This window comes from Pongo pygmaeus, chromosome X (genome assembly GCF_028885625.2).
Source record: "Pongo pygmaeus isolate AG05252 chromosome X, NHGRI_mPonPyg2-v2.0_pri, whole genome shotgun sequence".
In the NCBI taxonomy this organism is placed as follows: Eukaryota; Metazoa; Chordata; class Mammalia; order Primates; family Hominidae; genus Pongo; species Pongo pygmaeus.
In genome coordinates this window covers 141,262,030-141,278,892 of record NC_072396.2, presented here as the reverse complement: position 1 = coordinate 141,278,892, position 16,863 = coordinate 141,262,030, and the positions used below count along the sequence as shown (strand labels likewise).

The following is a 16,863-nucleotide window of genomic DNA, read 5'->3' as shown; positions in this document are numbered from 1 at the left end:
GCCATTTTCTCTCTCAGTTCTATTCGGCAGAGACCACTTGTTTTTGGGAAAATGTTTTTAAAAATAAAGTCAAAGGTAAAATCCTCACATATTTTCTAATACTTAACACATCTCTAGAAGGCAAAACAAAGTTGAATATTTCTGGGCGTCTTAGATGAATAGTGATGTCAGACTTGGCCTCTGTTCTCCATGCTTAACAGCAGAAATTAATCCTTCAACATTATTAGCATCTTTCACTCACTATTAAAGTGCTTTCATTTCTGAGTTTGTCTCTGTGCTTTTTATCATAGAAAATAATTCAAATTTAGATTACAGTGTGTTGAAACGTGTTTAAAATAATTTAGATATTATATTTAATTGGTTTTTTATATTTTATTTGGAAGGCTACATAAAGACAGTTTAAATTTCCGTGATATTGCAGCAGCCCAGTGATATCCATGGAACAGAGATTGGAATTTTTAACTACAGTTTCAGACAATATATATGCAATCTGAAGAGTTTTAGGAACTCCTTGTAAGAGTTCTTGTTCTTTCCCTAGCTTATTGTCTTGCTGTTGTTCTCAATGCTTAGCGTGGTCAATTTTTAACTGCTGAAAACAATTCGTGTATGGTTTCCTTTATAATAGCTCAGGACTAGAAATGTATTTGGGGATCCAGTTGTAAAGAGGAACTGGAGAAGACAAAGCAACTGAATTCTTCAGAGACTATGAATTATTCAGTTGTTAACCACAGTAACTTCTTGAGCTACCATTTTGTGTTCTAATAATAGAAACAGTTTGGATGGATTCCTCCGGGTATTGAAAAATCAGATTTTTTCATTCTTTTCTAGTCTATGCATAAACTAGAAGAATGTGAGAAAAGACTATTTTCAGTTGCTCATGTTTACCTGGATGAACTAGTTTAATTTTTGTCTGTTAAAACAGACATATTTATTTTAAAATTAAAATAGCTTGAAATTTTAAAATACACCCCAAAGCAAGATGATCGTTTAAGTTAAGTTAAACAATACAATGAATGGTCTTTTATTTTTGGTGATGATTGCCAAAAACCTCTTGCCTTCAGGAAATAAGCAATAAACCTGATGAATTGGGCATAGTTGAGGGGGAAAATAAAAATCAATGGCTTCTATTTAAAAAACACAGTATGTAATATCTAAAAAAGAAAGGCATTGTTTCTGAATTGGGGTGAATGTACCAAACATATACCAAAAGGAATGCATTTTGTTAGAAAATTTGATTATTAGAATCTTCCTGACTGGAGATGTAAATTATCTTGTTTTAAATCTAACTCACTCTAATTTGGTTTTAATGTTGACTGTAATCCAGGCTGTTTCTGGGGACAACAGAACACAGTATACCTCTTTATTCAAACCACACAATTTTGGCCAGCTATCCCCTACTCCAGCCCCATTCTAACTTGGTCTTATTGTTATCATTGAGGTGGCCCTCAAGGATCAGTGTGAGAGGTGATGTGATGTTGCCAGCACAGCATAAGGTATGCAGAGCGATTGGTGATGACATTTGGGGTTAGTACCAAGAGGAAATGCAGAGTTGGGCCTTTGAATTGCAAATGAAGAAGTGTGAAGGCACTTGCCAGTTTCTTAGGGCCCTCCCTTTACCAGTTTTTTAGAGGGGGTTGTGTATGTCCACTTAGTCCAGAAGCTACTCTGTATCTGCATTTCAACATGGGCAATGGCACTTCCTCTGCTATCAGCTGGAAGAAAGACCTATGACACTAGATATCTGTCCGATTAGCTCCAGGCCTTGTCATACCCTGGCAAACTGGGCCTTATCACACAAAGAGATGTATGGGCTTAGAGATGTAGATCATCCAAAACAGCAGGTAGTCACATATCATTTCTATTGGACTTCTGGCAGAAGATTTACCTTCCTAATTAAGTTCTACTTAGGCAAATCTGGTAAAATCCAAGCTTTATACTTTCTTGGGGACTTGAATATTATTCCAGAGATCAGACATGCCAATTGAGTGAGTGAATAGGGCAACAGGGAAAAGAAGGAATTAAATTAAGGTGAGATAAAATGCAGCAGTTTGCAAAGCAGCAAATGAAACTATTATTAAGGACTTGTCTCACCCTCAACAATAACAAAGATGTTTCCCTACTTCTTGGAAGTATGGACGTTATTTTAAGAGGCTTTTTTTTTTTTTTTTTTTTTTTTTGACAGAGTCTTGCTCTGTTGCCCAGGCTGGAGTGCAGTGGTGCGATTTTGGCTCTCTGTAACCTCTGCTTCTTGGGTTCAAGCGATTCTTCTGTCTCAGCCTCCCAAGTAGCTGGGATTACAGTCACGTGCTACTATGCCTGGCTAACTTTTTGTATTTTTAGTAGAGCTGGGATTTCGCTATGTCGCTCAGGCTGGTCTTGAACTCTTGATCTCAACTGATCCGCCCCCCTCGGCCTCCCAAAGTGCTGGGATTACAGGTGTGAGCCACCGCGCCGGCCTTAAGAGGCATCTTTAAGGTGTCAAACTCTTAACATCATTTATGAAAAGCCCTGCCTGTGAAGCAGGCCTGAACACTAATTTGTATGTTCTTCATGAGGAGGTCTCCAGCAAAAGAGAGGTATGTACTAATAATTTCTGAGAAATGTATGCAAATCAGGAGACTGCAGTCTTTCACTAACAAAAGAAATTTAACAACTTTTTTGTGAGAATATACATTGTGATAGTGGAAATAAGCATTTACACTGTTTGTATAACCACTTTGCGTTCTCTGAAGAAGGACTGGTATTTGGGAGTCTGTTGGGTATTGGGACAAATCTTGATTCGAGATTAAAAAATCACCTTCAAGTAGAGACAACAGAATAGAAAATGCTTTTAGGGCTAATGTACCTGTGGGTGACTTCATTTGCCAGATTTTATATAGTGTTCTTTTTATTTCTCATCTTAAAACAAATTTATGTATTATTGCCTGGCATAGACACCAGGTGTTCAGTAAATATTTGTTGAATGGATAATGAATGGGTATTTGAATGGAAATGAACTTTTAAAATTTCATTTTAGATAGCTTGTGTATTTAAGAGTCTACATGTAGATGGTCAGGAGTTGACTTTTATTCATAAAAATGACTCTTAAATGGGTAAAAATGAGGACAGAAAGAAAGCTGGGTTTCCTCTAAGATAACATTACTTTATGCCAAGCTAGAGTACTTGTTTCAAGTTTTTTAAAAATTAAAAAAAAAGAAAATTAAAGGTGTGAGGTACTAGCTCCTGTGATGTCATATGGAAGCCTTTTTCTACTTTTCCAGTCTCTAGGCTACTTCTTATTTCTTCTATTACCGAAACTCTCTTGCTTTCACTGGGCTTTCAAGGTGTGAGCTCTTCATGTGAGGATTCTCTAACTGTGATTTTCTCCAAAGTGATCTCAGGCAGTGACTTCACTTCTTTTTGGTGAGGTAAATGCTTTGTCAGCATTTTAAAATCATATTCTTCAAAAAAAAAAAAATAACAATTTATTTTTGGCCGGGCGCAGTGGCTCACGCCTGTAATCCCAGCACTTTGGGAGGCCGAGGCGGGCAGATCACGAGGTCAGGAGATCCGGACCATCCTGGCTAACACGTTGAGACCCCGTCTCTACTAAAAATACAAAAAAATTAGCCGGGCGTGGTGGCCGGCGCGTGCAGTCCCAGCTACTCGGGAGGCTGAGGCAGGAGAATGGGGTGAACCCGGGAGGCGGAGCTTGCAGTGAGCTGAGATGGCGCTGCTGCACTCCAGCCTGGGTGACAGAGCAAGACTCCGTCTCAAAAAAAAAAAAAAAAAAAAGTATTTTTACCAGGTGATGGAAAATATATGAGCCTTGATTTATCAAATTCTACTTAAAAAAATTTGCCTTTTCCTCCTCTTTCCTTCTGGGAAAGGCATGCCCAAAGGGCAGGTGCTTCTGGTGGAAGAAATACCTGTTTGAATTTTAGATTGGGAGAGAAAACTGACACTTAGCAAGAACTTGTTCAATGTCTGTAAAGTGAGCACCATGCCTGGCACTGTGGACTCCTGCCTGTTGGACAGAGGCAGCATGTATGTGTGAAAGAGTGGAATTTAACAGCATTTAGCAGTGTTTGGTTAGGTGTCCAAATTAGTGGTTCCAGAATCTAGAGCCTAAATGCAAGAGGAATTCAGAAATAGGGAAGCCTGTTGTGTACTGAGGCATAGTGTTTGGGGAAAACACCATGGAAGGGAGTGATTTGGATTGGGCCCTGAAGGATAGCTAGCATTCAGATGATTGAGGGAACTTTCTGAAGGAGAAGTATAAATGTCAGAGAGAGGCACAGTGAAGAAAGAAGATTCTGGAGCATATAAGGAGATGACGGTGAGAAATGATGGGCCTGCTAAGGTCTATCTTAGAGATGCTTGAGAAGAAATTATTTTAAATTTATTTATTATTACTATTTTTGAGATGGCATCTTGCTCTGTCACCCAGGCTAGAGTGCGACAGGCTAGAGTGTGACAGGCTAGATTGCCGAGGCTAGTGGCACGATCTCGACTCACTGCAACCTCCACCTCCTGGTTTCAAGCGATTGTCCTGCCTCAGCCTCCCCACTAGCTGGGATTACAGGCGTGTGCCACCACACCCGGTTAATTTTTGTATTTTTAGTAGAGACGGCCGTGTTGGCCAGGCTGGCCTTAAACTCCTGACCTCAAGTGATTAGCCCACCTCAGCCTCCCAAAGTGCTGGGACTACAGACATGAACCACTGCGCCTGGCCTTGAGAAGTAATTTGAATGCTAGTCTGAAGAGGGTGGACTTGATCTTGGGTTATATTAGGCTTTTTATTGGATGCCTTTGCTGTGTTTTGAGAGACATGAGTGCTAACTAAAAGCATCATTTCTGATGTCTGTGAGATCTGAGCTCCTGAATGCCCACCTAACAGTGTTTGGATTGTTTCCTAAGTGCAAATCCTGTTTGGAGGAAGTTGGAGCAGGATTCACTAATTAATTTATGTCTGTTAGGCATTGATGAGTGTCTCTGAAAATGACATACTTTCGAAAAAGTGAATCACACAGATATATAAACGGGAAGAGCCAAAAGTCTTTGCCAAATGAATGGCTGAAGGTAATCTCTAAGTAAAGAGAGAAAATAATAATAACTTTGGCACAGCATCCTTTCCTCCAAGTTTAGCTGGTGTTAGGAGGATTTTGGGCATGTGAATTGTAGTCTTTCCAATTACACGTTACCCCTTCTTGGTGCTGGTGAGTTGCTTTGCCATGTCCCATTGTGCTCTGGCTGTGAGTTGGAGCTAGTTTTAGAGCATAGGCATGAACAGGGGAGGGTGGCTTGTAGTGTTTGCCATTTATTCAGTTTTACAACAAAAACAGTTGAAAATATAACCAATTCCAGAAAAAGCAGTAAAATCCCACAGTTCTTTGCAGCTTCTCTTCTCTATAATAATGAGGTCATGGTGCTTTGTGATGGCATTTAGAGGAACCTCTATTACCTGGGACAGGCAAGCAATTGTGGATGTTGCCCACACTTAGCACACAACTTAAAAAATTAACAACCATAGAGTTTGAAGCACCTTTGGTCACCTCGTGGTCACAGAGCTTAATTTTGCTGATGAGTACAGGTACATCTAATTTTAGATGTTACATGTTTCCTGGAAACTTGCGTGGAGATTGTTTTTTTTCTTTCCTAAGTGATATCTCTTTCTGAGTTTATTATACTTTCTGCAATACTTTTTCTTCAAGTATGATTAATCATCTATTGATGAGAACAGCTAAACTCTCATTAATTAACCAAGTATCTATTGAGTGCCTACTGTGTGACAGGCACTCTTCTAGACACTGAGGATCCAGAACTGAAAAAAAAAAAAATTGGCATCATGGGGCTTACGTTCTAGGCATAATTTACCTTTATAAGTCTCTCTGACAGAGCATCCTGTCAATCAACCAATGAATGGTTATTTATCAAGTATTTCGTATATGTTGAATATTGGGGCCAGGTCTGTGAGGGAATGTGGACTTCAAAGAGTCTACCTTTTAATAGGAAATTCAGGACTAATCTCAGCGCCTGCATAATGAATAAAGAATATTGGGCTGATAGACCACTGAAAGCTTAAATTTACAACATCTCTACAGACTATAAAGCTGTAGCTGTTTGGAAAAAAGAAACATGAAGGTAGGTCAGTGAGGACATTATGGATAGCAACAGGTGATACTATTGGAAGGGCTGCCGCTGAAAGTGACTAGCGGTGGCTCTTTTGTTTCATGGCCCTCGTTTCTCCCTAGTCTTTGTGTGGGGCTATTTACCACCAGTCTCTGCCGTAAATTCTGGTAGGCTCTGGGGCTCCTACCCTAAATCTTAGTAGCTGCTAGGAAAGCAGGGACCAAGGGAGCCTTCTCTCCATAGATGAGGGTCCTCTCTAACTGCCTGGATTGTTAAATAGGCAGGGAGGAGCTGCTGACTACTGAAATTTCTGAGAGTATTCTCACAGACTTCATATATTTACCTTGATTCTCTCATCACTAAGAGTTCTAAAATAAATAGTACCCTGAATGTCTAGGGCATTTGTTCATCTTTTATATGAAGGGACAAGGAAAAAGCATAAAGGATGTTGGACATTGATTTGGGAACACATGTCTGGCCATTCTTCAATGTAAAAACAAATTATTTTCCAAAAGTTCATTTTTAAGTGATTATTAGGGGCACAGAAAACATTTTCCCATAGAAACAAGGCTCAACACGGTGATTATGTTTTCTGGCTGGCCCACAACAGCCTGTTGAATACTTAATGTGGCTGAACTATAGAACTCACAGAGGCTAAGTGGCAGGTGTGATGCTGTTTCTGGGAAAATGTGTTCCGCATTCCAATTTGGAACACTAGGGAGTCAGTCCCTGTTTCTAAAGGGGTGGGAGTGGGGGCATTGGAGAAGACACCCTCAGGTCTGGCACACAGATGCTCCAGCAGCTGAGAGATCACCCATCCACCCCACCCCGCAAAACTGGCCACCAGTGTGCTTTTGCAAAGGCTCTGGTGACAGGAGCACCGGAGGAGGGGCGGGAGCCGGCCAAGCCACAATGGCTGGCTGACTGTGAGGCAGCTGAGTCTAGGCCTCCTGCTTCCTGTCCTTGGCTTGGCAAGGGCTATTGACGAGAGATATTTCATTTTTCCCTTTCCTTCATGCCTACTCTCTTTTTGGTGAGATTATTCAAAACCAGTTGTTCCTTCTTCTTTTTTCTTTTCTTTTCTTTTTTTTTTTTTTTTGAGGCGGGGTTTCGCTCTGTTGCCCAGGCTGGAGTGCAGTGATGCAATCTCAGCTTACTGCAACCTCCGCCTCCCAGATTCAAGCCATTCTTCTACCTGAGCCTCCTGAGTAACTGGGATTACAGGTGCCCACCACCACACCTGGCTAATTTTTGTATTTTTAGAAGAGATGGATTTCACTATGCTGGCCAGTCTGGCCTCGAACTCCTGGACTCAAGTGATCCACCTACCTCGGCCTCCCAAGGTGCTGGGATTACAGGCGTGAGCCATTGTGCCCAGTCATCAGTTCTCTTTTGCTCTCCCTTTATTTAAACCTGTGACTGGCCCCACTAAGATGCCTATATTGTTCCTCATTCATTCCCCTCTTACCTGAACACTTAATACTCAACTAAAGATAAATCTCTGTTATAGAGAAAGGGGTTCTCCCCTACAGGAGTGCTAACAAGGAAGAATGGGAGTCCTATGGTGATGCTGAGGTAGCCATCAGGGAATGAGATCTGTGACTTAATGAAGAGTGAGGGAGCATGCTCAGATCTTGGCTTCTGTCATAGGAGCTCCATGGAGCTGAACTTCCTGGCTCTGGATTCTGTGAGGTTCGAGTAATCTAAGAGTCCATATTAGTTATGTAAAGTGACTTTATAGAAATCCACAGAGCCAAAAAGAAAACATAGAGAGTTAAAGCTGTCCATGATCACAGTCCAAATGCCACGATGCAGTGGCAGCAAGATAAAGCCAGAATTTATAAATAGGTCATTTAAAAATGACATTTTGAAAAATCAGCTTGTAAACAGGTTATAAGCATGTTAGGCTGCAATACCCTAGGCTCTCTTTGCTCTGATTCTGTAGTACTCCACACATTTCTGATTATAATTTAGCTCACCAGAGAGATTTCTCTACTGGGAGAGAGTGCTCTGGCCAGAAAATGGGAGTATTTAATCTTCTTAGTGCTTCATTTATTTTTAGTAAAAATGAAGAAATTGGCCCTTTGGTTTATGCATTGGCCTTTTGTGAGCTTGGCTAGTGTGAGTCCATTCTCAAGAGCCTTGAGAACTGAAGACCTGATTCTGGGCCTTGGGGACCCAGCCAAGATGCTGCCTTTAAAAGCCCCTATTTAGATGATGGACCACAAGACCTCTCACTGAGCTCCTTTGCTCAAAGACACTTTCCAGATGGGAAATGGAGCCTCATAAAAGTAGTGTTGCTTTCCTAAGGTCCTCACAACTTCTCAATAGTGACAAAGCTGAGATTGGAGTCAAAGTCTTCTGACTCTCACATCAGTGCTCTTTCCAATACACTGTATGTTGTTTCAGCTACAGGCACAAATTAGATCTTGGAGAGAAAGGGAGGAAATAAAAGTTGAGAGCAAGGTTTGCTCCCTTAAGTTTGGTCCGTATCAAATAGGAACAGCTATTATTTAAAACCAGGCAGAGTAGAAATGCCATCCACTATATTCTAGTAAGTGGAATACCAGTGGGTAATGAATCCAATTTCTGAGCTAAGAGCATTATTTGTTGCTGACTTTGTGACTGCTTTTAGTAGGAGCTATGTGCACACATCCCAGATCACGTTCACAGAGCCAGGAGCAGTACCACCCAGTGAAATATGACTAAGCAGCTCAGAGTTGCTTGCTCTGTTGCACTATGTAACGACATTTCCACCAAAGTTCAGGGGTTAACAGAGGCAGTGTGCTCAGCTGTGAGAATTAGAGAATGTGATTCAAGATGAGCTAAGTTAATTTAAGATTTTGTTCAATAAGAGCAATAAGAACAAGGAAAAGCTGGAATGTTCCTAAATATTTGGAATCTTTTTTAAAAAACAGGCTTGAAATATAAGCTGTATGTCCTTGTGGTCCCAATGAATCACTTGCTTTTCAGTTGATTAGACTTTTAACTCTTGAGTAATGGAACCTATTATAATCACCCCCAACCTTAAATTACCTTTAAATAGAAGTTGATTGGGTGTTACTGAAACCACATGACATTAAAGATGATCAGTTCTGAACCAGGGTAGGGTATGCCTTCTTTTCTTAACTAAGATGTGGCTAGACTGCTGTGACTGGTTAACTCAGGTGGTTAGAGCATGATGTCAAGAAAATCAGGAGGCTAGGTGTCATTGCACGTGGCGCAGATGTTTTAGCTTGGTTCTGTAATCACGAGCTAGACCCCTACCAGACCAGGACCTCACAAATATGGACCGTGGCTCACGAGGCAGACCTGGTTCAACAAATAGGAGGAGCTTAGTGTAGCTTTTCCCCTCTTTTGGCAAATGTGGCCAAGTGCCTCCTAGGTGAAGGCTGACCCTTGAAATGGGAAGGACAGCACAGGAATTAGGCAAGGCCCCTGCGGAGACAGCCTTGTAATATGGAAGATTTTCTCTTTGCTACAATTAGTTGAATTAATCATTTTAGAGGCGATAACAAACTCGATGCAGATGATACAGATGCTACTTGTATTGACAGAAGCAAAGGATTTCTTTTTGCATACAGACTCACGGATTGCTTTTTCATTTTTTCTCTATGTCTCATGGAAACATAAGGTGTGCATGCAGGGCTACAATGCCCCTCAGAGCATTTTCTTGTGTATCTTTATTGGCTCCATAATTTTCCTGCCCTGTGACTTAACTACTCTGAGTCTTAGTTTACTCATTCGTGGAATGGGGAAAATAATTGTACTGACATCATGGGCTTGCTGGGAGAATCAAATGCAAATAAAAATATATGTTTGTATCTTAGTCTGTTCAGACCACCAGAATAAAAAGCCATAAACCAGGTAGCTTATAAACAATGGAAGTGTATTTCTCATAGTTCTGGAGGCCAGAAATCCAAGATCAAGGCATATTTAGTATCCTGGTGAGGGCCTGCTTCCCTATTCATAGATAGTACCTTCTCTCTATGTCCTTACATGGTGGAAGGGACAAGGTAGCTCTCTGGGGCCTCTTGGATAAAGTCAACAATCCCATTCATGAGATCTATGCCCTCATGATCTAATCACCTCTAAATGACCCCACCTCCAAATACCATTATACTGGTGATTAGGTTTCAACATATGAATTTGGGAAGGGCACAGACATTCAGATCATAGCAATATGTATGTGACGTCCAAGCGTGCTGCCAGGAACATAGCAGGAGCTCAGTAAATCAGTAAACAGTAGTAAGGGAATAGAACAGGGAGTTGGGAAAGTTTCTTCTCATATGCTTCCTGGCTTTTTTCAGTTTAGGGAAAGTGTCATAAAATAGCATACATGTGGAACCTGAGAACTACTCCAAAAGGTTCTATTTGTAATGCTATAGAAATATTAACTTCTTGCAGTTTACACTGGCAGATCCCCAATAATTCACAATTAACACCTGATGTTTAGTGGTTTGCAAATAGGTTTTGCTGTCATTGGGAATATCTAGAATAAAAAGCTGTGGGGAAACATTTAAAAATTAAATGTCTGGGCTGGGCGCGGTGGCTCACGCCTGTAATCCCAGCACTTTAGGAGGCCGAGGTAGGTGGATCACTTGAGGTCAGGAGTTCGAGACCAGCCTGGCTAACATGGTGAAACCCCATTTCTACTAAAAATATGAAAACAAAAACAAAAACAAACAAACAAACAAAAATTAGCTGGGTGTGGTGGCAGGTCCCTGTAATTCCAGCTACTCGAGAGGCTGAGGCAGGAGAATTGCTTGAACCTGGGAGGCGGAGGTTGCAGTGAGCTGAGATCATGCCACTGCACTCCAGCCTGGGGGATACAGCAAGATTCTGCCTCAAAAAAACAAAAAAAGTTTGATTTCATCTACTGATGTAGGAATGCAACTTAGGTTGGCTATATGTAAATACTTAAAATATCTTTAATAAAGTTTAATCCCTGTCTGTCCTATTGGTTAGAGTAAATGTTTTTATTGTTGTTAGATTTGAACCTTGCGTCATCTGATTGCAGGAATGATACCTTGACACCATCTAGCAGTAGTCTAAGAATGTGGTAAGATGAATGGAGGGAGGGAATCCTGCTGTTCATCTGACCTTCACGGATCTAACTGGAACTAACTGGCTTTTTGTGCACCAAAAATAGGTATAAAGAAAGTTCAGCTAATCTGGGACTCAGTCACAAACCAGAGACACTGAACAGACTAGTGAGGCTTGCACAGGGTACTAGAAGATGAGTATCATCATGACTTGGCCATGATTTGACTTTGACTTTGAAAAATTTCATTGAAAATGACTTTGGAAAATTACATACAGCATAAATGTGCAAATTCATGTTACCTTTTTAACAAGTTCCAGTGCTTTGCGGACAGAAAAGGGAATTGGTTCTCCATTTTGGATGTATAAATGAGTGGGATTAGTCCTAGGAAAGTGGTCTGTACTGTAATCTACCTTTCCTTGTTCTTCTCACACCCTCTCTACATTGGGGAATTCTCCTTTGCTTTCTCCTATTTGGGGACCAGAGCCCTTAGTCTTTCTCCACATCATCATCTCTAAACTTGGTCTCACACTGCTCATTTCCACTAAGACATAAATAACTGATAGTGGCTGAAAATGTTGTGATCCCTCCAGATAATATTTCCATTTTCATAGGGGAGCTCTCTGAAGTGCATGGAAGAAAGATCTAGGGTGGAATTTTCAATATCGTTCAATTTAGGACTTAGAAGGTATAGTGTGGTGAAGGGTGTTTGTGGTTGTATCTGATTCTCCAGCTACTCTGCAATAATAATGCTTAGGCATTGCTTTCTCTAGCAGTTCCCAGAGGCTTCTTCCAACTCTTTCCTCTGTAGTTTCTAGTGCCTCAGAATAGGCTTGCAGCAAGAAGAACAGTGTCCGTGGATAAACTTGAGTATATTAGGGCTTTCTCAAAAGAGAACCGGGTACAGTTCAGGAAGCTTCCCTCAAGCAGATGCAATGACTCTTGTTGATGCACATTTCATTTTCTGATCAGTTTATTTATTTTCAAAATCAGTCAAGTACTTGTACAAGTGAATAATACCAGTGTTGCCATGTATAGGCATTTAATAACCCTGGATAAGGAACAACTAAAACCAGAGGGAGAGGTTTTTTATCACAACTTTTGCTCTCATGCCTTATTCTGGTAATATTTAACTTCTGCTTATTATTTTAGATCTACTCATCTCTACCACACCCACCCAAAACATGTATCCACATGCACACACACATGCACACTCCCATTAGGACTGATGGGCTAAAAACAAGTAAATTTTTTTGCTTTGCTGCTATTTTGGCATACATGTCATTAACATTTTCCCAGTTGATCAGTTCTAAGGGAGACTCAATAAGTCTGAAATCCCCTGAGATACTAGACACTCTCTCTAGTCTATTGTGTCTTGTTCACCCAGGCTTTGACAAACTAAAACAGAACTCTTGTCAATGTATTTCTGGAAAAGTTTGAATTTTATATTGTAGCATTCAGAAATATATTTGGATTGTGTTGTTGTTTAACTCTTTAGTAATATTAGCATTACTCTTTTACCAGAAATATATTAATGTCTCGTTTTTAGATGCAACTGGGCCTTTTGGTCATTTTAACTTTGAATGCAAAACATTCATTGATTAAATGAATAAAGCAGTGAATCCTAGAATAGGCAGACTTGTGTAGGTTTGCATTTGCATGTATCTTTATTGACCCCCCAAAACGTGAAAAATTGATATTATATATTTTCATTCTAAAAGCAGATTATAGGTTTTCAAGAACATGTACAAAAAAGATAGAAATTTGTCTTGATATGGTTCCCAGAAAATATGCGGATTAAAAATGGAACAAATGGCTCTACCTAATGGGAAGACAGACCCTTTAAAATCCTATGCCCATTACCAATCATGTCCCATATGAAAAGGTACATTTTATTTCCATCACCACATTTGGGGAAAAAATGATGCAATCTGTTTTCTTTAAGAGACTTCTAGACATCCTGGAACACAATGTTTTTAGAAGGGGCATTTCCATCCAGAAGGTGGGCATCTGGTTACTTTCAGATATGCATACTTACATTGTTGGCTGGCAAATTAATAGATTGTACCTGTGCATGAGAACACTTCTAATTTCAAATATACATATTTGAGACTCAATATATTTTAACACACTGGCTACATTTCAAAGGTAACAGGTAAATTGTATTGAAAACAACATCTGATTGGTATCTTCACTGGGGACAATAGCATATCAGATTGACAGTTGACTGGTAAAGTGAAATGTATTTACTTAATGTGTTTTTTGCCAAGAGTTGAGTAGTATCAGACAGGCCAGAGGTCATATTTGGGAAAGTCATCTAAAGCCAGGAAGAGCCCATAGGCCCAGGCAGGCAAATACTTGAATTCATGATGAGCTGAGAGGGGCAAGGTCAAACAGCAGAAACAGAACTGAAGCTGGGAGCAAAAGGCAGACCTGGGCAGAAAGTTTGGGCAACATGGAATTGGGATCCTAGGCAGTTGGGATGCAGCGGGTGGCAGTGGGGAGGAAGGAGAGCAGAGAAAAAGGCACTTCTGACAGTGACTCAACTAGGCACAGCTAATAAACTGTACAGATGCAGGCATGTCAAAAAGGCTCCACCTCCTTATTTGTGGACTGTCGAGGACACTGTGTAGGTGATGGGCATTAATTGTAACCCATGCATATGAGCTTCCTGTAACTGGGCTGAAACTATTGATACATTCAGGCCAGAAGAGTGGGTCTGAGTATGCGCTGTTCATTTCCTGGTGGGCGCTGCCTTCTCAGCTTGGCTCTCATTTCCCATTACTGCTTTGCTCTGACTCACTGATGGCCTGCCACATGTCATTAGGAGGCTCAGCTGCTGCTCTCATTTCTCCCAAAGGTATACAGAGGTTTGTGTCTTGGCTTCTACACTTTTTTTTTTTTCCCCCAGAGAGCTGGAGGAAGTGGCCTTTTGATAGTTTTGTTTGTTGAGTTGAATACTTGTAGCGTCTTATGGTTTCAATTTTCCTTTCTCATAGGTATTTGATCCTGATGACCTTTATTCAGGGGTCAATTTCTCCAAGGTACTGAGTACTCTTTTAGCTGTCAACAAAGCAACAGAAGGTAAGCCGGGCTTGTGATTTATATGTTCTGGGTGACATTTTTGAATCCATGTGTTTGTGACTACCCTAGGAGCCAACTCTGGCCAGGATTGTTCTCTTGATGCAGATTTTCCCCTTGCTCCCCCAAATACACCCCAACAAATGTCAAATGCTTGAATTTTTCATGGCTTAGGATTTAAAACATACCTATCATAGATGTTATTCTAATGCCCTTAATATAATGATAAGAACCAAGAAACTATTCCATTCAAAGCTCTGAATAGCCAACTGAGTATAACAAAACAGAAAAGAAAAAGGAAAGACCAGTTCCCTTTTTCATAGAGTTTACAAAATACAGCCGTCACTTCCCTTTCTGCCCTAGAGACATATTTTTCTCATTGTTTTACGTATGCCTTTGTCCATGTAAAGGAACCCCTCAGTAGCCTTGCACCAAAAATGAAATCTTAGGGTCATAGGGAGTGAAAATAATATCTTTTATTTAAATGTTTAACACCTACCACACTAGAAGTATTAAATATAAATGCTAGTAAATGTGAAGAAAATGATGATACACTTAGAATGTAACTTCACTCCTTCCCTGGTATATTTCACCAACAGCTAGATAGTAATAATCATACTTAAAATGCTTTGAGCTCTTGCCCTGGATCTAGGCTGTCATAAGAGCCACAGGTGATCTCATCCAATCCTTGAAACAACACTGGGGGTAGGTATTATTATTATTAGGTCCATATTACAGATAAGGAAAGTCAGGCCAACAGTTGCCCAACTAGAAAGTTAGTCGCTGAGTTGGGATTCAGACCCACATCTAAATGACTACAGAGCCATTATGCCCAAGCACGAGGCTTGCTGCTCAAACTGTTGGAGAGTCAAGAGGCTGTGTGCCCGGCATCGCCAGGTGCTACAAAAAATGTCAAAGCTATGGTCCTTGCCTTTGAGAAAATTACTGTCTATTTAAGGAGACTCAACTTACCCACGTGAAACAATTAGAGGACAAGAACAGACAATATAATCAAGTGCCAAATAGGTTAGAGCATCTAGGAAGCTATCGAGTAATTATAGTTTTTGTCAAAAGAGCTGTATATAATAGCAATACATGTAAAAATACTTCTCCAAAGTTGTTCTTTTGCTATTTGGAAAAAAAATGCTTTTGAGCTATTGCAAGGCGTATAGCTGAAAGTACAGCTAATTCAAGTAACTATATTTAACACACATGACAACTATCCAGTTCTAGTCAGGGAGGATCGTGTAATTCTAACATTATGCCACACAAATTATACGTTCCTTTGCCAAACTCTCCTAGCAAGTTTTACAGTCTCTTCCCTTGCCACAGATATTTATAAAATACAAGGAGGTGAAAGTTAAAACCCACAGCATCAAGGAAATTACTTGGATACTGAGCTTGTCGCCTAGGGAATGTTTGGGCTTTAGACTTTTGCAGTTTATATCTTTTAAAAATAAATGGAGAGGAAAAGAACCCTTATTTAAATTTGTCAAGAAGCCAGCTCCTCTCTTTTGTATACTCTCAACAAACTGAAAACATCCAGCTCAGCTCTGGCCTGGTCGAATTTCACAAAGTTTCAAGGAAGAGAAGACTCTTGAATCTGATTGTTAAAAAAATTATTCTAGTATCAAGATTGCATCTTTCCCAACACATCTCTTTCACTCTCATTCTCCACCCTGCCCCACACACATCAGGGAGATTTTACATCATATTGTTACGTGTGAGTAAGAAATGAGCCACTGAGTTATGGGCCAAAAACAAAGAAAGAAATTTGAAATATTTCAAAGTAATAAGAGCCACAAACAGCTGTTTGGTACCCAATATAGTTCTGCCTTGGATAACAGGGCATACTGTTGCAACTGGTTCAGGAGGGAAGAGTTGTAGGGAAATGGTTAAGAGAAAATGTGGTTCTGTCGCTGTTTTTCATTCTACTGGAGCACGATGGCCAGTAAGGTTAAGAACAGGAAGTTGGCCACCAAAAAGGGAAGGGGGATTGAAATACACTTGGCATGTTCATAATGATAACAGTTAGAATTACAGCCAGGATGCCTCTGATAGTATCCTGAGAAAGATGATGTTATGTGGTAGATGTTTTTCTGACCTGAGTGGTTCCTTTAACATGCCTTTTCCTCTTTTCACAGATCAGCTATCAGAAAGACCATGTGGACGTTCCTCTTCTCTTAGTGCTGCTAATACTTCTCAGACAAACCCACAGGGAGCAGTTTCTAGTACAGTTTCAGGGCTGCAAAGGCAGTCAAAGACAGTGGTAAGTATAGTCCCCAGTTCTCCGTCTGTTTTAAAATCCATAAAATTAGATTGATATCCTAGTTGCATCTCCATATGTGGTGAGACAGCCATCCGGTTTGTTTTGGGCATCACTGAGAAAACTAATTATAAACCGAGCACCAATTCAGGCTGGCCCGAAGGAGCAAATCAAAGGCATGTGGTGGGGCAAAAATCCGGATTGAAGCTCCAGCTCTGTCCCTTACGAGAATTAGGCAAGTCACTTAACTGAGAATGCTATGCAAATGAAAGTCATTATGGCTACTTTCTGATGGCAGTTTGCTGTTAATTTCCCTATCCCTTGTTTTATTAGAACTAAATAGTGCCTGACACATAGTAGG

The 16,863-nt window shown here is 40.4% G+C and overlaps 1 protein-coding gene across 6 annotated transcripts in view; it reads left to right on the top strand.

Moving 5' to 3' along the window:
• ARHGEF6 (Rac/Cdc42 guanine nucleotide exchange factor 6) overlaps positions 1-16,863 on the top strand; it is a 118,387-nt gene that overhangs the window by 20,021 nt on the left and 81,503 nt on the right. For 5 of the 6 annotated variants that reach the window (XM_054471904.1, XM_063660754.1, XM_063660757.1 and 2 more), the window contains 2 exons: positions 14,155-14,239; positions 16,381-16,505. In XM_054471904.1, the coding sequence (XP_054327879.1) occupies positions 14,155-14,239; positions 16,381-16,505 (210 nt within the window). Of the gene's footprint in view, positions 1-13,953; positions 14,026-14,154; positions 14,240-16,380; positions 16,506-16,863 lie in introns of those variants that run through there. The other variant, XM_063660756.1, reaches the window with a different exon arrangement.